General features: G+C 40.5%; 1 protein-coding gene across 6 annotated transcripts in view; it reads left to right on the top strand.

The window, feature by feature from the left end:
* The window catches only part of HPS5 (HPS5 biogenesis of lysosomal organelles complex 2 subunit 2), a 47,182-nt gene that overhangs the window by 11,212 nt on the left and 12,613 nt on the right, over positions 1 to 23,357 (top strand). For 3 of the 6 annotated variants that reach the window (XR_008392937.1, XR_008392938.1, XM_037150500.2), the window contains exons 7-21: positions 2,196 to 2,408; positions 2,725 to 2,796; positions 6,898 to 6,986; positions 8,885 to 9,063; positions 9,412 to 9,570; positions 10,143 to 10,329; positions 11,010 to 11,133; positions 11,991 to 12,140; positions 13,720 to 13,797; positions 14,093 to 14,652; positions 18,503 to 18,623; positions 18,839 to 18,994; positions 19,720 to 19,839; positions 21,094 to 21,207; positions 22,785 to 22,891. Coding sequence is in view for 4 of the 6 variants with exons in the window: in XM_037150500.2 (XP_037006395.2) it covers positions 2,196 to 2,408; positions 2,725 to 2,796; positions 6,898 to 6,986; positions 8,885 to 9,063; positions 9,412 to 9,570; positions 10,143 to 10,329; positions 11,010 to 11,133; positions 11,991 to 12,140; positions 13,720 to 13,797; positions 14,093 to 14,652; positions 18,503 to 18,623; positions 18,839 to 18,994; positions 19,720 to 19,839; positions 21,094 to 21,207; positions 22,785 to 22,891 (2,429 nt within the window). In the remaining 2 variants the exon portion in view is untranslated. The remainder of the gene's footprint in view (positions 1 to 2,195; positions 2,409 to 2,724; positions 2,797 to 6,897; positions 6,987 to 8,884; positions 9,064 to 9,411; positions 9,571 to 10,142; positions 10,330 to 11,009; positions 11,134 to 11,990; positions 12,141 to 13,719; positions 13,798 to 14,092; positions 14,653 to 18,502; positions 18,624 to 18,838; positions 18,995 to 19,719; positions 19,840 to 21,093; positions 21,208 to 22,784; positions 22,892 to 23,357) is intronic. The other 3 variants (XM_037150503.2, XM_037150501.2, XM_037150502.2) reach the window with 3 other exon arrangements.

Genomic DNA, 23,357 nt, shown 5'->3' with positions numbered 1-23,357 from the left:
GTAGGTTTTTCAGTTGACCAACTGGCCTGATTCAGAAATTTGGCTGAAATTCTAATAAGTGCTCAGAATAGCGAACTGAAAGCGCCCTATTGGGTTGTTTTGAGGATTTGATAAAATGATAATATCTGAAAGACTTAAAAGTTAAGAGCCAAATAAGTGGAGCTTTCCTTTTTCCCTCTGCAGCAGAGTTGTGAATCATTATTTTCCCATTTCACAGGATTGTGGCTAGAGTTGGTTATGAGAATAACGTAGACCTGTTCACCAAAATAACATATTTTATAAATGTCCACTTTCTGTAAGCTAGAAGTCAGTTTGGGGGGCATGTCAATCTATATTCCCTCCCAACGAACTTAAGAAAAAAAAAAACTGAGGCTCCTAATAACTAACAGGAGTGACAGATTCAAATTTGCTTCTCCCGCCAGCCACTGTCTCCTCCCTGTCAGTACTGTTTACATTCTGTCAGTTCTATTAATGTGTGAGGTGGATCCGGGGAGGAGCAGAGCAAACAGAAAGGAAGAGCTGTGGTGTAGTGGAGAGAACACTGGGTGACGGAGCCTGACAACATGCCTTCGAGTTCCGGTCCTGCCACTTTTTAAACCTTGCCAGACGATCAGCTTCCGCTTCCAGAGTGTAGGGGTAGTTTTCGGGATTAACTAAGATAATGCGTATGAAGTGCTTAGCTTTGTGCCTGTCACATATTGTTTGAAAATGGCTAAAACAAGATTAGTGAGTAGACAAATGAGTTATCTGTATTCACTCAGCAAACATTTATTCTACTCTGGATCCTGTTCACTGTATTAAGCATCACAGAGGGTATAAAATAAACAAGGGATATATTTTATTTCCCAAATAAGGAACATAAGTAATAAAACCATAACTTTCTATATTGCACATTTCAAAGCACTTTCACATTCACATTCTGAGAGTTAAACTGATGTTATATTTTATTCACAAAGGAAATAGGCTTATTTATTGAATTATCTAGGGTCCCATAGTAAATTCACTGGAGAGTATATTAGATTGTTCTTCAATAAAAGGGCTTGAGTGTGTTCATCCAATGACAAAGCCAACAGCTCTGCAGCTAAAAAAAAAGGTTTGAGTGTATAGAGCACTACATTGTGTTGAGTAATTTCTGTGGGCCAGGTGCTGTGCTGTATGCTGAGAACTCAAGTAAAGAGGAATGAGAAATGGCCTTTGTCTTGGAGAAAGTTGTACTGTTTGAGTAGACACAATTGCCATGTATAATGTGGAAGGTGCTATGAAAATATAGCATGGGCCCTGGCTGGTGTAGCACAGTGGATTGAGCACGGGCTGAGAACCAAAGGGTTGCCAGTTCAATTCCCAGTCAGGGCACATGCCTGGGTTGTGGACCAGGTCCCCAGTGGGGGCCGTGTGAGAGGCAGCCACACATTGATGTTTCTCTCTCTCTTTCTCCCCCCTCTCCTCTCTCTAAAAACAAACAATTTTTAAAAAATAAAATAAGGGCTTGGTGATGATGAATTCCTTTAAGAAAAAAAAGAAAATATAGCATGGGAAGCATGTAACTCAGCTTGTGAGAGTCAGGGAAATCTCAGGAAGAGTGATGGAGCTCCAGCTCCGTCGTGAAGAGAAAGGGAGTTTTCAGGAAGAGAAAGCCTCATCACTGGCGCCCTCCATGTTCCCAGGCAGTGTGCTAAGCTCTTTTATATATCTAGCTCATGTAATCATAAAGCAACAGAGTGTTCCAAGGCGCAGTTTCAGAAGGACTTAGCGTTTTGAGGCAGGAGTGAGGAGGTTACTGGGCATTCGTGGCAGGGGAGCAGCTTGGAGACAGAGCTGGGGATGTAGTGAGCTGTTCACGGAGCGGCCAAAGAAGGCGATTTGGGAAGCCATCAGCCGCGTTTACAGACGTGTGAGATGATGCCAGGCGCTCATTCGTTAGACTCGAAAGGGACGTTCACATTAATTCTGAGCCCCTCATTCTGTGGATAATGAATTAATGGGAAATATTTTGTCTCCTGTCACAGAAATAGCTTGAGGCAAATCAGAGCTAGAACCTGTGTGACCTTCCCATTCTGTTGTTCTGCAAAGTAGTGTGAGCTGACATGAACAGAGAGAGGACTTGGTGGGCGCCGTCACCACGGCCATGCTGATTGGGAGTGCCGTTGGGTTTGGCTTTTTTGTAAACATGCTTTCTCTTTCTTTTTGGGTGTTAGAGAAAAATTTTGGAAAATTGGAAACAAGGAGAGAGATGGAGAATATGGAGCTTGTTTCTTCCCTGGAAGGTGTTCTGCGGGCCAGCAGCCCCTCATATATTGTGCCCGCCCTGGCTCCAGGATGTGGGAAGTGAACTTCGATGGGGAAGTTATAAGTACCCATCAGTTTAAGAAACTCCTCTCGTCGCCCCCTCTCCCTGTGATTACTCTAAGGTAAGATATGACTTGTGTGGCTGGTAGGGGGTGTTTGAGGAACTTACACAGAGGGGTTGGGTTGAAGTCTTTTATATTCTATATGCATTAAAGATTTTATTAAGTCTTTTAATAATGAATTAAGATTTTTATTTAAAAAATCAGAGAATCCAAAAAGTGTTCCATCAATTATCCTTCATATGATTTAAAGGAAGTTGAGTAAGGGCAGATGCAGTTAGGCTTTTGGGTTTTGTTTGGAGGCAAAGATTTTCCTCTGTCGGTAAAAGCAAACTTTAATATTGAGATGAAGTCATTAACAGGTGTATTTACTTTCTAGATCAGAACCTCAGTACGATCATACGGTTGGATCCTCCCAGTCTTTGTCTTTCCCCAAACTTTTGCATCTTAGGTAAGTTTCTCCCTTTGATCCTTAAACACACACACACACACACACACACACACACACCCTTTTCTCTTTGTTTCTTGTTCAAGGGCAGTTATCTTTTCAAGATTGTTTTTGTATTAAATTATTTTTAGAAAATTAGGAAAAGATTGTGTTACGTGAAGTGTTCTGTATATAAGAGGAATGAAAAGGTCATAGAAATATGCTTTGTTTTCTGTTTTGAACTGACCTAAACTAACTGGGCCGTTTAGGATTGCCAGGGAACTTCGGCAGAGTTGAGAGGTGCAGGTGCTCATTCATTCATAACCGCCCCTAGCTGGTGGAATGTTACAGTGAAAGCAAGTTTCGGTCTGAAGTCTGCCGTACATATGTATGTTTCTTAGCAGGCAAGGGCAAAAGTAGTTCTAGAACTTGCTCTCGTAAGTGTGGTGAAATTTCAGCTCTCTGTCTTTAGTTACTCTGACAAGTGCCTTGCATGAAAGATCTGCCTGAGGTAGATTCAGCCAGCCATATTTTAATGTGAGGGTTCAGTTAGCCCTTCCAGTTTGATTCGATGCAAAAGTCCATTACTAAGTGGCAACACGGAATGCCAGTAAAGGCTGCTGGTCTTGCTAATTCTTACACCTTGTTCTGCAAGCATCAGGGTGTCGGTATGGTTTCCAGCCAGTTTTTGTATCCGGAGCTCTACTTAGTTTCAACAATGAAAACTTATTTCTAATATCCCTTAGGCTAATGCATAAGATTTCCAATGCAGATTCAGAGAATGATTGGGGTTTTTCAAAAGCAAAGTAACTGCTCTTAGAATGTCATTTGTTTAAACACTTGAAATGTTACCTAATTGCCTCTAACTAATCTGTATATATCTTACCATGTTAACTGAAGTATTTAAAAGTAAATTGTAAACAGTATAACACTTAATAAATCTGTAATGCATCCTGAAAGTTACTGGAGAAAGATAGCTATATTTTTCCCATATTAGATAAAGCATACTAAACATTTTCTTTATGTCACTTCTACAGTGTAAAATTAGGTTTTCATGCAGTATTTATGCCTGTCTTACTCCTAGACTGTAAATTCCACAAGGGTCTGTTTTATTCACTATTTTATTCTCAGTGCTTTGTGTAGTGCCTAGCGTGTAGAGACACTTAATACATATTTGTGACTGTAGTGTGATATGTGAGGTGTGGGGGGGATCCCTTACCCAAAAGTATGTTTTCTCATGTGAGGCCACAGTCTTCTTGCTTCTCCTGGTAGAGTTGTTGTTCCTTTGAGTTAAAGCTCTTTAAAGCTCTCATTACAGTTTCTGCCACAGCAAACAAATCCCTTCATGATTTGGCTCTGCCTGCTTCTCAGCATAAACAATAATTAATGCCACTTTGAAGCCTTTGCTGACTCCTGATGCGGCTGAGACTGGGCAGTCATTGCTGTGCACTGTGGTCATGCTGCGTTCATTCCTTCATCATCCCCCATTCCGCTGTACCACCAACACCCATCCCAGCACCCGCTTGTCGATTCCCTTACTGTGGGTACACTGCTAGGCACACGTAAGGCTGTCAAATAAGAGCTAAATTAAAGAATTCAACAGTTCTGGCTGGTGTGGCTCAGTGGATTGAGCACTGGTCTGTGATCCAAAGGGTCGCTGGTTTTTTTCCCTGTCAGGGCACCTGCCTGGGTTGTGAGCCAGGTCCCCTGTGGGAGGTGTTTAAGAGGCAACTACACATTGATGTTTCTCTCCTTCTCTCTCTCCCCCTTCCCTTCTGTCTAAAAATAAATAAATAAATAAATAAATTTTTTTAAAGAATTCAACAGAGATTGGAGAAACCATGAATAGGAGGGCTTTTATTTCTGTTTATTTATTATCTCCTACTTGTACACTTGTGTCTCCTGGTAACCTTTACTGTTGCACCCACAGATCCCTCAAGAAAGCAAACTTACATACTTTGTTTCTTTTTGGGTACACTGATAACACTTTCCCTTCTTAAACAATGTGTTAGGCTTATATCCCAGTCTGTTGTTATCAGTGAAGGGGAAAGGGGATGAGGGATATAGAAACTACAAAGTATCAGCTCTTATCTATTCTGTACCCCTACCTGCCCTTCCTTCAATCTAATCTAGGTTGCTATTCCTAAGGAAGCTTTCCAAGATGAATATCAAGTTCAGTATCAAAATCATGATCCTGTATCTCTTTACTCAGGGATCCTCTGGCCTCTCATTTTTTTCTCCTTTGGCTCCCGAAGATAGCCTTCCAATTTTACTCCTTGGACTAGGATTCTGACTGTATCTTTCATCTTTGTGGCAAAGATTACTTTTTCACATGGTCTGGTCTTTCTTATATTGGCAAAGTGTTTAACGTTTGTGTTAAATATCACTTTTAGTTTCATTGTACATGGTATCATTTTTAGTATTATTGGGTGCATAAAAAAATCCATGTTCTCAAGATTATATTTTGTTGGAAAGATGTGGTTTAGTTCTACAAAAAGTTTAACAACAATAAAAAATAAGAGTGTGACAGTGCAGTACATGATTAAGTGCCATGTGAGCAGGGTTGGCAGGAGACAGGCTGGGTACAGGAGGAAAAGCGATTGCTGTGAGCCATCAGAGAGGGATTTCAGAGGGGAGTGCAGCTTCTGCTCATCCTTGAGAGGTGGTCAGAATAGAACATTTTAAGCTGAGGACCTCCCTGGTGAGGGGTAAGAAGCATAGAGTACTGGTGGTACACAAAAAGTAGTAGCAGCTTTGAGAAAGAGAGATAGGTGAGCAAAGGAGCAGTATAGAAAGAGATGGGCAGAGACGAAGAGTACCACGGCTGGAGCTGGGAGGGAAGGCTGACGGGGCAAGTGCAGTGGCCCAGAGTCCAAGGGGCGAGATTCAGGAAGGAACAGCCAGTGGGGTGGCTCCTACTTGGGGAACAAGAAGTGAAATGAGGAAGGGGTGTTGGGTTGGGCAGTTAGGAGATCTATGACTTTTTGAGAATGCAGTTATATGGAATAATCAGGATTCCAGATAACAGTGGATGGGGTTAGTTCAGGATGAAGGTGGGAAGAAGAAGTAGGTTTTATGACACAGACAAAAAAAGTCTAGGTTTTGGAGCCAGATGATTCTTAGTATAAATTTTGACTCTTGCTGAATGGCCTTGGGCATATATTTTCATGTTTCTGCGTGTTTTTGTCATCGTTGTGGTTTTGTTTTGTTTTTTTAAGATTTTATTTATTTAGTTTAAGAGGGAAGGGAAGGAAGAGAGAGAGAAAGAGAAACATCGATTGGTTGCCCCTTTCATGTCCCCTGTGTGGGACCTGGCCCACAACCCAGGCATGAAAACCCTGACTGGGAATTGAACCAGCAACCTCTTGGTTTGCAGGCCAGTACTCAGTCTACTGAGCCACACCAGCCAGGGCTGGCGGGTTTTGTTCGTTTGTCTGTCTGTCTGTCTGTCTGTCTGTTTTGAGTAGGGGTAACACATCTGTGTTGATGAGTTGCTACACTTATGGTTAGGTAATATAAGTAGCGTCTTTTAATAAAGGTCTTTTCCTTGTTCATACACAACTAAGGACGTCAAAATGTTAACATCCCTGAAAGTGGCAATGATTGGTGATGAGACATTATGTTTAGTCTTTGGTTTTTTTTTTTTAAAGATTTTATTTATTTATCTTTAGAGGGGAAGGGAAGGAGAGAGAGAGAGAAATATTAATGTATGGTTGCCTCTTGTGCGTCCCCTGGTGGGAACTGGCCTGCATCCCAGGCATGCGCCCTGTCTGGAAATTGAACCGAGATCCTTTGGTTCATGTTTAGTCTTTGTTTTAAATGTATCCTTGTCATACCACATAGGAAGTTTAGCAGCTTTAACAGACATCAGGGAAAGAGACTAGCCATTTCTTTGTCTAGAAGATATTCAGCATATATATATTTCCCAGTTTGGCATTATATAATGTGTGTACTTGTTTGGTTTTAGTGGTATGTTATAGACAGAAAAGAGGCTTTAGGACTTGATTGATTTTCTTTCTGCAGCCTGATTTTACTTTGGTAGCTAATGTCTGAATTCAGTGGGTTATAAAGTTCTATATCTGAGCACACTAGAAATCTCTTGACTCCTTCCTGTTTTCCTTGCAGTGAGCATTGTGTGTCAAGTTGGACAGAAAGAGGAATTTATATTTTCATTCCTCAGAATGTTCAAGTTCTTCTTTGGAGTGAAGTCAAAGGTAATTACATTTTTTCTTATGTAATTTATAATCTCATGCTTGTGAAAGTTTGAATTTTATAGGAGGATTCTCTTGTAGTATAAAATGTAGAAAAATAGAACGAGGTGACATTTCTTTTAAACATCAGTATCATAGCTGTTTCTTTTTGTAATTCACAGACATAGCTGTTTCTTTTTGTTTATGTAGTTCACAAACATACATTTGTGAATTTGTGTTTAGTTATTCATGCTTTTTAAACTTTTATTAAGAGTATTTATTTATTCCTAAGTATTAGTAAACACTGCCAAGGACTGAATGGGTAAATTTTTTTCTCTCTACTTACCATGAGTCTTTTTTTTGTTTGTTTTTTAGATTTTATTCATTTATTTTTAGAAAGGGGAAAGGAAGGGAGAAAGAAACATCAATGTGTAGTTGCCTCTAGCACACCCCCCACCAGGGACCCAGCCCGCAACCCAAGCATGTGCCCCAACTGGGAATCAAACTGCTAACCCCCAGGCTCACAGGCTGGCACTCAATCCACTGAGCCACACCACCCAGGGCTGAATCTTTACTCCTATTAGAAGTCTTGCTTTAACTCCTGTTTTTTTGTCTCAGTAGTTTGGGGTTCAAAAAGTCCTTGTGGGAACAATAGCCATTGTGGAGGGCTGAGACAGAGAAAATCAATCTCTGCATTCTTTTGATTAAAATCAGAAATAGAGGAAGTCCAGCTTTTTTAACATTGCTGCTCAGGGTTGAATTTGGGGTCATTTTCTGCTTTGTAAGAACATAAAAAGAAGAAACCTTTATTTACCGATCTGATGAACATTGATTTCTTGTGGGTTAAATACTCTATGGGTGTGCCATGAAAAATAGTGTGTTTTTCTTTTTGGTTTTTTTAAAAATTGACATATACATTGAGTAAGTTTAAGGTTATGCAAAATGTTTATTTGATACTTTTATATATTTGCAGTATGATTACCACCTTCTGCAGTGAGACCGTTTAAGGTCCAGACTCTTAGCCACTTTGAAGTGTATATATATATATATATATATATACACACACATATATATATAACACTGTATCGTTGGCTGTAATCACGGTGCTGTGCATTAGATCTCTAGAATTTACTCATCTTCTAATTGCACGTGTGTGTCCTTTGACCAGCATGTCCCCAGTTCCCCCAAGTCCCCAGTCCCTGGAAATCACCATTCTGTGGTTTCTGAGACTGTCTTTTTAGATTTCACATGTAAGTGATATCAAACTAGTTCTTAATTTCCAGATATCCTTTGAGTACTTTCATGATGTTCTGTTTTTCCATAAACTGTTGATTTACACACTATATTAAAATCCATTCATTGACATCAGATCGTAACTCTCAGAAGTGTCCCAGTCTGGTCTCCTATGTAGAGTGCCCTCTTTTATTAAAGTCCCAAATCTCTTTTTCATGGAAATTAGCATTTTTATATATATATATTTATTTATTTTATTTATTTATCTTTAGAGGGGCAGAGAAGGAGAGAAACATCAATGTGTGGTTGCTTCTGGTGCATCCCCTGCTGGGAACTGGCCTGCAACCCAGGCATGTGCCCTGATGGGGAATCAAACCGTGATCTTTTGGTTCGCAGGCCCGTGCTCAATCCACTGAGCTACACCAGGCAGGGCTGAAATTAGCATTTTTAAACATAGGATTTTTAGATCTGAGAGATGTGTTTCTTATTCTGTATCTTTTATTCTTGTTCCTTTAAGAATAGTCTCTAAAATATGATTTCTTTGTCGAAATGCAAATATGAAACAGATAAAAGTTCAATCAAGCCAAACCTATATAAATAGTGAATTTATTAGAATAGCCTCATCCCTTGCAGAAATAGAAGAGGAATGTTTGGCCAACACTGTGCGTTCACCCCTGTGGTTTTTGTAGATATCCAGGATGTGGCGGTCTGCAAGAACGAGCTGTTCTGTTTGCACCTGAGCGGGAAAATCTCGCACCTGTCCCTCGTGTCTGTGGAGCGTTGTGTGGAGCGCCTGCTAAGGCGAGGGCTGTGGGACCTGGCTGCTCGCACTTGCTGCCTCTTCCAGAATTCTCTCATTGCGGGCAGGGTAAGTCGGAGCGTACATGTTTATCTGGGTTGTTAAAACCAATTATGCTCTAAAATTGGTTAGCTTTACTAGCTTTTTCTCTATGAGCTGCAGAAAAAGCAGCAGTGAATTCCCAAAGGAAGTGTGACAGACAAATCCAGGGGTGGGTGGAGGGCAAGAAAAAGGGTCTACTTTCCATTAAAAAAAAATTCCCAAGTTTACCCACAAATCGATTTGATTTTCAGACCTTGTTTTAAGCAGGGTGATTGGGCATATGGTAATTCCTAATTAACTTCTTAATTCCTAAGGTAATTCTCATTAAGTCTTTTGCCAGCTTGTTAAGCTTTTTGTTTGTGTTTGTTTTATTAGGGAAGAAAATCTTTGACTGTAGATAAGTTGGAGCATTTGAAATCTCAGCTGGACCTCACAACCTATAGTGATTTGATTTCTCAACTGGAAGAATTGATCTTAAAATTTGAGCCTTTGGATTCAGATTGCAGTAGTAGGAGAAGTTCCATTTCATCACATGTAGGTATTCTTACTTTTAAAAGGGTTTTTCTGTACAGTGAGATTTTTTGCACTAGGTTGCATTCATCTCTAGGGCCCCCAAACTTGTCTTCCTTTCTATATAATAGATTTGGGGGGGCCTAGGAAGGCTTGCTTTCAGCTGTTGGGCAGCCCGTGAAGCCTCCATTAAGCTTTGTCTGGGAGCCACATTTTTTTTTTTGTCATTTTTAATTAAGTTATGTTTGCAAATGCACCTCATAGAGCCTCTAGCACAAGTTAAGTTGTTCCTAATATGCGATTTCAGATTCTTAATGCTAATTTGAGTCTCAGCACAGCTCGGGATTGCCTAGTTCAACCCCCATTCTCACTGGCAGGCTTTATGGAGACAAGCGAGGGAAATGTGGTAGCAGGATGCCACCAGTATGGGACGGCGGGCGACCCAGCTGCCGGGGCCGTGACCTTGTCCACCACCTCATCCTAGTTAGCTGTGTTGTTATTATTGGTTTGCTGCTTTTACCGTTGATTTTTCTCTTAAAAAGCTATATTGCGTTATAAAGTTTTGCTTTGATTTTTTTTTTTTTAATTCTTTTTAGGAAAGTTTCAGCATCTTGGACTCTGGTATTTATCGTGTCATTAGTAGTAGAAGAGGCAGTCAGTCAGATGAAGACTCTTGTTCCCTTCACAGCCAAACTCTCTCAGAAGACGAGAGACTTAGAGAATTCACCTCCCATCAGGAAGAGGACCAGCCAGATCCGGGCTGCAGCTCACACGGAGGTGAAGGTGATGAGTGTGTCTTTTATTGGTTGCAGGAGTGAAACACTTACTTTCTGTCATTTTTATTTGCCAGGCTTATCTTGTGCATAGAACTTTCTATGAAGTGTAAAGAATTGTTATTGTATTAATAGACATTCCATCCAGACCTATGGATCTGCTCACCAGGAGAAGAATGGATTTATGTTTAGTTGTTGTTTTTTTCCTCTCGGGTCTAAGCTAACATTGGTAAAGTACCTAATTTTAATCATGCATCAAAATGCTGGAAAGGTCAAGAAAGGAGATTATTAACCAAAAGTATAGGACAATTTTATTCTGACTAACCAAATTATTTTCCATCAGGAATGAAAAATTACTACACTTTGGGGCCATTGCCTACACTTTTTGATGTTTGAGCATTCCCGTGACCGAACTGTCGAGAAGATACTAATAGAGACTCTAAACTTCTTTTTTGACTTATGGGGATTCAGGGTTAGTAGGAAGATGAACGTACCTGCCTCAGTGTTTCATATGTGGGCCATCCCATGCATCTTGCAAACCTGTGTTCTGCTCATTTGTATCTGAGTCCGTTGTGATTTGAGTATTGAATCCTTCATTTCCTTTGGTTCATTTATTTCAGAATTTCTTTAAAGATTACAAAACTCCCGTGTGATTAGATTTTGTTTCTTTCCCCCGATTCCATTCATCAGACAATGTTTCTCATGTTCCAGTGACGTTCGAGACAGATAAGAACGAAACTTTTCTCCCCTTCGGCATCCCATTATCATTTCGCTCTCCATCTCCTCTCGTGTCTCTTCAGGCTGTCAAGGAAAGGTAAACCGAACAGTCTTGTCATTGAATTCCATTCTGGTTTTAATTCACTTGTCACCTTGGGTACTTTTGTGCTGAGAATGGAAAAACATTTTAAATGAGAAAAAAGGAAGTCTCTAGGTTATTTCTCACATCACCTGGTGTATGGAGCTGTTAACTTCTTATTACCACCTTGGGGAATTTAGCTTCCCTCTTTGTTTGAATAGGTGAATATTCGAGTTGTTCTAGATGCGTTCTTTAACCCACAGATGGCAAAAGTTTAAAAATCTGATTTTTTTCTCATTCCTCATAGGAGCACTTTCCATATATCATTGGTCATTTCTTGATCCTTTCTCAGTTTAGACTCAGAATTGGAGACTTCGGAAGTCTTTCTAGTTACTCCATGGGACCAGAATTGGCATCCGACTCTGAGAGAGAAGACCTTGTACAGCTGCTTCACTGCTTATCTGTCTCACTGCATACAAATTTGGCTTATTAAGAAGGATACGTTGTGACTAGTTGGCAGCTGAGTTTCATGAAGAAATTCTCTGGCCAGGTTGGGGGCAGGTGGTCACATGACCTGCTTTGCCTGAGTTGTCATAAACATTGCAGATGCAACCAGAGTTAAAGACTTTTTCTTTAGTACCTAATCAAGGCAGTTTAGTAAATGCAGTGAATCCTTATAATTTTGTGAATTTTCTGTGGACCATATGTGAACTATGAAGTTGGTTAGGGAAGTTGCTGTAAACAGTCTTTCATTTTACTAAGTTCAAGTGGCCTTCCTGGGACTAGTAGGAACATAGAGAGCTAGGTACTGAATTTTTCATTTTTGTCAGTAATGAGATGTTTTTCAAACTAGTTTTTTGGTATTTGACTTCCAGTGTTTCTAGCTTTGTGCGTAAAACTACTGAGAAGATTGGCACCCTTCACACAAGCCCGGATCTGAAAGTGAGACAGGAACCCAGGGGCGATGAGCAGTCATGTGAGGAAGATGTGAGCTCGGTCACCTGCCCAAAGGACGAGGACACTGAGTAAGCTCCTGTGTATGAATCTGTGTAAACCCCAGAGGCCTCATCTGTCAGTTTGAAGACAGCCATAGGCCATCAGAGAAGGCGCCTGTATGACTGTGTTCAAAGAGTAAGATGACTGATGATCTAGGCCCTGTCCTGGCTCTGTTCTGACTAATATGTGACTTTGGGCGAGTCACTAGTGTTTTCTGGCCAATGACATGAGAGTATTGGTGTTGATGGCTTGCCTTGTGCCTTCTTATGATGTACTTGTGTTCTGGCATAGTGTGGAATGTCTTCTCCGTCTGGTCTCTGCCTTATCTTACAGTTCAAGGGGTCTGAGCATTATAGGCAAGCAAACTCCAGGACTCATTCAGGATTGAGAGAGAGACCCATAGGCCCAGTGTATCTGGATGGTCAGATGAAAGAGGTGTGTTATCCTCAGAAAAGCTAGTGAATCTATATATTTATAGGAAAAACATAGCAGATACTGTTATGGCATTTGAGATAGCCCTTAATCTGACTTTAGCTCACTTTTCCAGCCTCATTTTTTTTTAGTATTTTTTATTGACTACGCTATTAGAGTTTCCCCAATTTTTCCCCCTTTATCCAACTCTTCCACCCTGCCCCCCAACCCTCCAGCATTCCCTGCCCCCCCTTAGTTCATGTCCATAGGTTGTACATGTAAATTCTTTGAGTCCTCTGTTTGCTACACCATTTTTATCTCTCCCCATCTATTTTATGCCTACTAATTATGCTTCTTCCCTGTAGTCTTTCCCCCCATTCCTCCCTTCCCCCTCCCCACTGAACCCCTCTGTGTGATGTCCATTTCTCTAGTTCTGTTCCTGTTCTGGATGTTTGCTTAGTTTTTGTTTTCATTGTTTTTCTTTTCTTTTAGGTTCATTTGTTGATAGTTGTGTTTGTTGTCTCCAGCCTCATATTTTTAAAACATTTTTTTGTTTATTTTTAGAGAATGGGGGAGGGAGGGAGAGAAACATCGATGTGCAAGAGATGCATCAGTTGGTTGCCTCTTGCTCGCACCCAACTAGGGACTTAGCCTGCAACCCAGACATGTGCCCCAACTGGAAATTGAACTGGTGACCTTTCAGTTAGCAGGCGGGCACTCAGTCTACTGAGCCACACCAGCCAGGGTTCCAGCCTCATTTTTAACTACATCCTTCTAACCACTTTTAATTCCAGTCTGGTCAGGGAGCTGGTGTGTACACCTCACTAGCTTTTTATGTGTTGTTTCTGGTATTTGCCGTATTTCTCACCCATTTTTTCTAATACAAATACCACCTCCTTGGGAAAGCCTCCATTGACTGCCTCGTCAGAACAGTTACTCCCCTTTTCTGTGTTTTCATAGCACAGTGTGGGTGCTGTTCTTTAGCATTCACTTTATTTTCTTGTATGTTATAGTTAGTTGCTTGCATGCCATGCTTTCTGAGTTGAGCATAGTCATCTTGAGGCCATTGACCATTTTTGTTTACTCATCTATTTATGTCATGTAACATTAAGTATAATACCTGCCAGTTAGTAAGCACTTGGAAATATTTGTCTAAGAAAGCTCTAATCGTCTCTAACTTTTTTCACATTTCTCTAGGGAAAAAAAAGAAGTAACTAGTCAACCTCCAGAAGAAGATAAATTCCAAGAGCTCAAAATAGCAACAGCAGAAGCTATGTGAGTATTTATGAACGAGGAAGTTTTATAGTGATTGGAAATGACTTTTTGAGATCATCACTAGCAGTCCTGAGATAATGTGGGGCAGAGGGAGTCTCATCTGGAATTGAAGTTCAAGATTTAGTACACAGTTAATGTTTTTTGTATTGTCTTATTGCCAAAATAATTGTTAAGGAGTAGAAAGGTAACATTTATTCTAAGGAAGCATATTGTGTTTGTTAGGTCTATTTAGCATGAAATAATTAGTTTAAAAAAGATACATGAAACAAATTTTATACTTGTCTGTCTTGTGTAGGACCAAGCTACAGGACCCACTGGTTTTATTTGAACCCGAGTCTCTGAGGATGGTTTTACAGGAGTGGCTTCCACAGTTAGAAAAAACATTTGCCACGCAAGACACTGGCAACTCATCCATGACGTCTAATGAGGATGTGGAATTGTTTGATGAGTCAAAAAATGGAATATTAGATGAAGATAATGAAAAAGAAAAAGGGGACTCTTTAGGCAATGAAGAAACTATTGCTCAAATGGCATGTGAACCTGTAAACAGTCTGAGGGAGCCCTTGGATGGCCTTTTTCGAGTATGTTCTCCATGCAGTATAGCAGATGGTCTCCAGAAGGACCTGGCTGAATTGACAACATTGTGTTTGGAATTGAATGTGTTCAATTCTGAGACTGAAAGCACAAATGGACACGTGGACAACGCTTTGCAACAGTGCTCTCCTGAAATTCTGCCTTGTCAGTTCCTGAAGAAGTACTTTTTTCTCCTGGACTTGAAGAGGGCAAAGGAGAGTATCAAGCTTAGTTACACTAACACTCCTTGTGTTTGGGATACTTTTATTGAAGGATTGAAAGGTAATAATTGGATTGCCTTAACAAAGATAGATGTTGGTATAGAGCACCTTGGCATTTTTTAGTTTAAAATACGAGAATTAAGTAGAAAATCACCTCTGTTCTGGTCATCCTCTTTTCAGCCTCTATTCTGTCCTTTTTGTATCTTTTTCCATTCATTTTTTAAAAAATATTTTATTTATTTCTTTTTGGAGGGGAAAAGAGGGAGAAAGAGGAGAAAAACATCAGTGTGTGATTGCCTCTTGCGTGCCCCTACTGGGGACCTGGCCTGCAACCCAGGGGTGTGCCCTGACTGGGAATCAAACTGATGACCCTTTGGTTCGAAGTCTGGCCCTTGATCCACTGAGGCACATCAGCCAGGGCTCCACTCAACTTTTTTTTTTTTTAATTTTATTGATTATGCCATTACAGTTATTCTATTCCCCCCCTTCATTCCCCTCCACCCTACCTCCCTGTCCCCATTACCCCCCCCCTTTAGTTTATGACCATGTGTCTCAAGTTCTTTAGATTCTGTATTTCCCATACTATTCCTGCCCCCCCATTTATTTTCTATCTACTCTCTATGCTACTTATTTTCTGTACCTTCTCCCCCCTTCTCCTCCTCCCACTCCCCTGTTGCTAACCCTCCTTGAGATCTTCATTTCTATGTTTCCTCTCCTGATCTAGCTGTCCTCTTAGTTTGCTTTTGTTTTAGGTATGGTTGTTAATAACTGTGAGTTTGTTGTCCTTTCACTGTTCGTGTTTTTTTAACTTCTTTTTCTTAGATAAGTCCCTTTAACATTTCATATAATAAGGGCTTGGTGATGATGAACTTCTTGAATTTGATCTTATCTGAGAAGCACTTTATCTGTCCTTCCATTCTAAATGAAAGCTTTGCTGGATAGAGCAATCTTGGTTGTAGGTCTTTGGATTTCATGACTTATTCTCTTTCTAGCCCCTTCTTGCCTGTAGGGTCTCTTTTGAGAAATCCACTGACAGTCTGATGGGAACAGTCCTTTGTAGGTGACTATCCCCTTATCTCTTGCTGTTTCTAGGATTCTCTCCTTTATTTTAATCTTGGCTAATGTAATCATGATGTGCCTTGGTGTGTTTCTTCTTGGGTCCAACTTCTTTGGGACTCTCTGAGCTTCCTGGGTTTCCTGGAAGTCTATTTCCTTTGCCAGATTGGGGAAGTTCTCCTTTATTATTTGTTCAAATAAGTTTTCCACTGGTGGCTGTTCCTTTCCCCCTTCTGGTACCTCTATAATTCAGATGTTGGAGCGTTTAAAGATGTCCTGGAGGTTCCTAAGTCTCCTCATTTTTTTAAATTCTTGTTTCTTCATATTTTCCTGTTTGGCCATTGTTTTCTTCCTTCTGGTTCACTCCCTTGATTTGAGTCCCAGTTTCCTCTTCATCACTATTGGTTTCCTGTATGTTTTCCTTCATTTCAATTAGTTTAGCCTTCATATCTTCCTCTAATTTGTGGCTAAAATCAACCAGTTTTGTGAGCATCCTGATCACCAGTGTTTTGAACTGTGCATCTGAAAGTTTTACTATTTCTTCGTCACTTAGATTTATGGGTTCCGGGGCTTCGAGATCTTCTTGAGCCATTTTTCGTCTATTCACGCCCGTTAATTATGAGGAGTGGAGCCTAAATTGTTCACCAGGGCAGGGCCGCCCAGGTCACTGGTTTGTGATGCTGTATGTGGGGGCGGGGTCAGAGCAGGGAAATGGCGGCCCCCTCTGCTGCCTCTCGTAGCTGGGGCCTGCTCGGTCCCATCTCACCGCCTACTCCCTCGCTGGTCTATCTGCGCACGAACACAGGACCACAGTACACCCGCCGCCCCGCACCCTTGCTGGGTATGCCGGTCGCTCACTGGGTCGCTCACTGGGTCTGCCTGTTGCAACCCCACACCTGGGATCCGCACACCTGAGTCCGTCTGACTGAGTTTTCCTGTGCAACCCCGCTCCACCAACTGCTAGCTTCACCCCTCTTACTGGTCAGGCTGAAGAATTCGTTGTCATCGGACTTCCGAAAAGTTCAATTTTCTGTGGTCTGGCTGTGTTTTCTGTTGCTAATATTTTGTTGTCTCTAAACTTGGTTGTGGGAGAAAGCACGGCATCTCCACCTATGCCTCCATCTTGGCGGAAGTCCTCCACTCAACTTTTTAATAGCTCTTCAAATATTGGTGTGATTTACAGCTGTATTATAAGAAATTAGTTTTCTTTCTCTCAATCATATTCAGAAAATGACGTGGTGTTGGAGAAGTTGCGGTTAAAGTAAGATTTTTATAAGTGCAGATAATATAAAAATGAGAAAAATCCTTGTAACTTACTAATATTGAAATAATATTTACCACTTACTGAGTACTTATTGTCTGCCACATATTATGCCAAATACTTTACAGGCATTGTTTCATTTTATACAATAGTTTTGAGAATAGATGGTGTTATTCCATTTAACAAGTGACGAAACAGGCACAGAGAAATTATAACAGTTAAGCAAGCTAAACTGCTGCAATATCTCATGAAATGTTAAGTCAGATATTATAGAAGTTTACTTTTTGCTCATACACTAGTCTAAGACAGATGTTTCAGGTCAATGGGCAGCTCTCTTCCATGTGGGAATCCAGAGTTTCGAGTTCCCTCCATTGTTTTGAGTTCCATCCTCCTTTGGGTTTGTGACTGAGATTGGGTTGTTAGTCCTGGGGAAAGCATATGGAAGGGGGTATATATGTCTCGTATAGCCCTGCCCTAGTAGTGGCTCATATCTCTTCTGTTCCTATTCCATTGGTAAGAATTCTTTTTTAAAAAACATATATTTTGGCCCTGGCTGTTGTAGCTCAGTGGATTGAGCATGGACCTGCAAACCAAAACTGGTTCAATTCCCAGTCAGGGCACATGTCTGTCTCTCCCTCTTTCTCCTTTCCTTCTCCTGTGTCTATAAATAAGTAGATAGATAGATAAATGAATAAATTTTATATTTATATATATATATATCTGTTCCTGTTCTAGTTTGTTTAGTTCATTTTCGCTTTGTTCTTTTTTGGTTTATTTGTTGATAGTTGTAAGTTTGTTGTCCTTTTATTCATATTTTTGATCATCATCTCTTTCTTAGATAAGTCCCTTTAACTTTTCATATAATAAGGGCTTGGTGATGACCTCATCTGGGAAACACTTTACCTGCCCTTCCATTCTAAATGAAAGCTTTGCTGGATAGAGCAATCTTGGATGTAGGTCCTTGCCTTTCATGACTTCAAATACTTCTTTCCAGCCCCTTCTTGCCTGCACGGTTTTTCCTTCACACTTGATTGAAGTTCACACTATTTGTCATCCTCATACAAAAACCAGCTCTCATACCCCAGAGACCACTCGTGCCCTTTGCACTGCATAGGCCCAGGTTTGTAAGGAGGCAGATTTCCCTAATTCAACATTCTGCTTGAGTAAAAGATGCTGTGCATCTAATAATTGATTTAGACTTTAAGCACACTTTTCATTCATTACCAAAAGAGAATAATTATAAGTTGGGATACATTTTATATTATTGGTTCTAGAAAAAGTGTTCCTACTCTGTCTTTTGGAACAAAATATATATATATACCCATTCTTTTTTCAAGGCTAATAGACACTTATAAATTTGTTGTTACTTTGCCATGTTTAAAACTTTGAGTATACTCTGCCTTTCAGTTTGATTTTAAGGTTTTGTAAAAGTAGAGGTTGTATCTTGTTCTTCTTTGGTTCTGCTAGAATACTTAACAAGCATTGGGCCTTTCACACGCAGTACGTGAGTATGGTGGTTGAACGAATGTGTTCATGAATTGAGTATTCTTTACAGCTCTGAGATGAAGGGGAAAGTGTATGTTTTATCTTTCAGAAATGGCAAGTTCCAGTCCTACATACTTGGAGATGGAAGAAGGAGACCTACCAACCAGATTAAAGTTCGTGGATGACTCAGTCCCTTTTGACAGTCCTTTGTTGATTGCTTATGCTACCCGGTAAGTTGTCGTATATGTTGTTTATATGAACTAAATAAAGCATATGCAAGGTGAGGGTTTTTTTGATCTTAGTTTCTAAAGTTTTACTCAGTTGCATGTTGGTCAGGTGCCTGTTAGTATATTTATTTTTATTTCTAATAAGTACTTAGATAATGTAACCAACTGATACCATCTCATTGAAGTTGGAGGCTAATATATTTTGTTTTTAAATGCAGATTGTATGAGAAGTTCGGGGAATCTGCCCTCCGATCCTTAATCAAGTTTTACCCCTCTATTTCACCTTCGGACGTGATGCAACTTTGTCATCAGCACCCCGAGCGGTTTTTGGCCTACTTAGACAGTCTGGTGAAGTCAAGACCTGAAGATCAACGGTGAGAAGGCGAAGAAGATTTGCAGATTCCCCTTTCCCCTCACAGAGCACTATTTTTCTTGTATAAGCAGTTGTACCATTTTTACTATCAACTGCCACCGAATTGAGGTATCTAATCTCCTAGGGAAGAGGAGGATTTGGGCAGCTGTGTGCATTCTTTGAGGGTTCAAATACACACCATCAGTGTGCACATAGTACACTTCCCTTCTGCCCTTTCTTCCTCTCAAGGATTTTTGGATCATCAGTATAAAATTAAACCCCTGCTTCAGGGTCCAGGCTAAGGCAGATAAGCCTCCTTGTTGTCTCTGCCAGTGAGTTTATCGCCACCGTTTTTATTGATGATAGCCTAGCCTTGTACAGGTGGATCTCAGTTCTAGCCCTTTGCCTATTTTTAGACTGAGGCTTCATTTCCTGTCTCCACATGGCATCTGGTTATTGAGACTGGCTATTCTCCCCACCTCTGATTGATTCACATTTGCCATACTGGCTTTTATTTCTCTTTTTATTTTTGACGCTTCAGTATTTTCCTCATTATCATGAGGATACAACTGTTCATTGAAAAGACTGTTAGATTTTTACCAGCTTTTCTAGACATTTTGTAGCAGAAAGATTTTCAAGTTATTTCATTCACCATATTGATCTCTCAGTCACATTTTCACATCCCCACATTTTATGTTTCCTTTCTTAGCATGAGGACTGATGATTTTTCTTTCTGCTTTCTCTTAGGCCCTCCTTCCTGGAGTCCCTTGTACAACGAGAGTCTGTAAAATTGGATTGGCTACTTTCGGCAGTGTCCCATGATGCTCCCCCAAGCACAAGCACTGTAGATGATGAAGGACACCCCAGGTACAGAAGCCCTCTTTCAAGTCGTGCTGTTCCTGTGAGTGGGGCTGGGTTGCTCACACACAGCACTCGGGGCTTGTTTCCAGAACAGGTCGGGAAGCGACCGAGCCACGTCACGGTAGTAATGAGCTTAAGTGTGCTTCTTGGTGGTTCTGAACAGTTTTTGAGTTGCAGATCCTATAGCTTGAAACCTGATGATTTCTCTCAGAAAAATGCGCACCCACGCAACATTTTGCACGTGGTTTCAGAATATTAAACTGACCCCCTTTGAAGCTCCTGCATGGACCCACTTTTAAGAGCCCATGATAATTGAGGGTTAGAAGGGAAAAAATTGTACATATGTGTGTGCATTTTCTACCTACAAATAACCTGATTTAGGATTTAAAAAAAAATAGAAATCACAAAAAATACACACTGATACCTAAAATGTGTCAGGAATGGTTCTTGTGTTTTCCTCCAGGAGAAGCTGTAAAACGCCCAGGTGCCTGTCCTGCATGCTCAGACAGTGGTCTGGAAGGGCGTACCGTGGCTCTCTGTGAATGATGGAAGTAGAGGCCACTTTCTTTTGTTTGTGATTACCTAAAATGTCTCATTTAAAGAAATAAAACAGATATTGCCCTGGCCGGGTGGCTCAGTTAGTTAGAGCAGCATCCCATACACCGAGAGGTTTGTGGGTTGGATTCCCTCTCAGGGTACACACCCAGGTTGCGGGTTCAGGCCCCAGTCAGGCGCACGCAGGAGGCAACTGACCAGTGTTTTGATGTTTCTCCCTCTCTTCCCCCACTTCCTGTCTCTCTCAAATCAGTAAGTAGTCCTGGCCAGTGTGGCTCAATTTGAAGGATGGTTGTCCCACAAACCAGGTTTAATTCCTGGTCAGAGCACATGCCTAGGTTTCAGGTTCAGTCCCCAGTCTGGGCATGTGTGAGAGGCAACCAATTTATGTTTCTCTTTCATGTCGATGCTTCTCTTCTCTTTTGCCCTCTCCTCTCTCTAAACTCGAGAAACTTGTCCTTGGTTTAATAATAAAATCAGTAAGTATATTTTTGGGTGAGGATTAAAGAAATAATAATAAAAATAAATAGGTATTTGTTATAGGAAAAACAATTGTTTTTAGTATTTCAAAAGCCAAGTGGAAATGTTCGAAAAATGTAATAATGGAACAAACATAATTAAACTTTGTTCTTAGCTAGTAGATGACTGATAAGCATTTTGTAGAATTTATTTGCTGTCTAATTTATAGAGTTTTTAATTTTACAGGCCTCATTCACACCTGTTTTCCTGGGGTTATAGTCAGCTGATCCTTCATCTAATCAAACTGCCTGCAGATTTTACAACCAAAGAGAAAATGACGGACATCTGCAGGTCTCATGGGTAAGAGAATTTTCTGAGAAGCTGCAGTTAAGATTAGAATCATTTCAGTTACTATACTTTATCATTTTTTAATTCCCTTTGTTATGGGAAAGTATCTTTTTGTGTTAAGTGATAGTAAACAAATTTTCCCATTTAAATTTGTGCGTATTTTTTCTTCGTGTGAAAGAGAGTGGCCCTTGCTAATTTCTCTCTCTCCCCTTCTGCTTAGTTGCTAAACCCGGGAATGCAGGTGGTATTTAATTAAGCACTAGACTCTTATTCGAGTCAGAATAGCTGTAGGGTTGTCCGAATAGGGAGTTGCTCAGTAGAATTGCTGGTGAAGGACTCAGGGAGGAGGTAAGGCTTTTTTGAAATAAACCCTGAAGGCTGGATGGGATTTGTATTTAAAATGAGTCGGGAGGAGGGTAGATAAGGTGAAAGAAATAAGAATAAGAGCATGAAAATTGACATTGCTTTTCTTTTTAATTGTCTTAAAATTTTTTTAAAAGATTTTATTTGTTTATTTTTAGAGAGGGGAAGGGAGGGAGGGAGAAAGAGAGGGAGAGAAACATCACTGTGTAGGTGCCTCTCACGTGCATCCTACTGGGTACCTGGCCTGCAAGCCAGACATGTGCCCAGACTCAGAATCAAAGCAGCAACCCTTTAGTTCACAGGCTGGTGCTCAATCCACTGAGCCACACCAGCCAAGGCTGACATTGCTTTTTACCTGTACTACATAGTAGTCAGTTACGTGTTGCCTGGCACCGCTGTTTCGTGACTCCACCTGGATTATAATCTTTTGGAGATAGGGACCTGTTTCTTTCTTTGCTCTCATAATGGCAGGGACTTGGTATGTGTTTGTTTATTCATTGATAATGAGGGATGAGACTAGCCAGGTGGTGGGGTAATGAGCTTTGGAGGACCTTGGAAGCTGGTCAGAAGAATTTAGTCATCAGTAGAGACCCTTTAGATTTTTTGGTATGAAAATGACACGAGAATAATGGAGCTTTCTGGAAATCATTTTTGGTGTCATACAGCAGCAAGGTTGGAGATGGGAAGGTAGGAAGCTGTTGTGGTAATTCATTCTTGACTGAATTCGTGATTAGTAGGGCAGCAAAAGGACCTCATCCAAGGGACATTTTGAGGGAAAGGGCAGTGGGACTTATAAAACTAGATGTAGCAAATGAAGGAGGAAGAAGAGTCAAGGAGAACTTTCATATTTGAAAAAGAAATAGGTATTGAATCTTAACATTTACAAAGTATGTAAGTTTATATATATCATACTTGGTGCTTGGCCTTGAATGTCAGTGTTCATCACTAGCCTTTATTCTTTTTTCTGTCACACTCTGGGTTAGGGCTGTCTAACAACTTTCTGTGGTAATGGGAATATTCTACTGCACTGTCTGATGGTAGCCATTAGCCCCATGTGGCCACCGAATACCTGAAATATGGATTGGTCAGCTGAAGAACTGACTTTTAAATTTTATTTACTTTAATTTAAATAGCCACATGTATCCAATGTCTACTGTACTGGATAGCACAGCTTCAGATAAATTCACTGCCTTTTATTTCTTTCTTCAACTTTGGTGTCTTTAAAGTTTCTGGCCTGGATACCTTACTCTCTGTTTGGAGCTGGAGAGAAGAAGGGAAGCCTTTGCCAACATTGTGTGTCTGAATGACATGAGCCTGATGGAAGGGGACAGTGGTATGTAAATACCAGTGGTTACTCTTGGTTGTGGTATTTTAGAACGCACTTCAGACCTTTCAGTAAAGAAATTTGGTGACCGTGTCAATGGCCGTGTATATAATTCTAGATAACTGTCCATTTGTAGAGTCTTCTTTTTTATTATCTATACCATTTGGTAATTATAAAATCATAATCGGGCATAAACTACAGGCAAGTTTTCTATTTAATGAGTGCCTGTTATGTGTTAGGCACTGTGCCAGGTGCTTTTCCTATTGCTGATTAAATGAGATAACAAACCCTTGGTGGTCACTATTATTTTTATGCTACAGAAGTTATAACTAAGGCCCAGAGAAGGGACAATTCTGTAAGTTCCCCGAAATCGTACACCTGGTGGAGCCAGTGCTGAGACCCCTGACTGACTGTCTCTGAAGTCTGTGCTCCACTTCTTTTCTCTGTATCGGGTTGATTTTTCACAGGGCCAGAA

The sequence above is a fragment of the Artibeus jamaicensis genome, unplaced genomic scaffold, assembly GCF_021234435.1.
Source record: "Artibeus jamaicensis isolate MK-2021 breed Jamaican fruit bat unplaced genomic scaffold, CSHL_Jam_final contig_797, whole genome shotgun sequence".
Lineage (NCBI taxonomy): Eukaryota > Metazoa > Chordata > Mammalia > Chiroptera > Phyllostomidae > Artibeus > Artibeus jamaicensis.
This window is presented reverse-complemented; position numbering and strand designations above follow the sequence as displayed.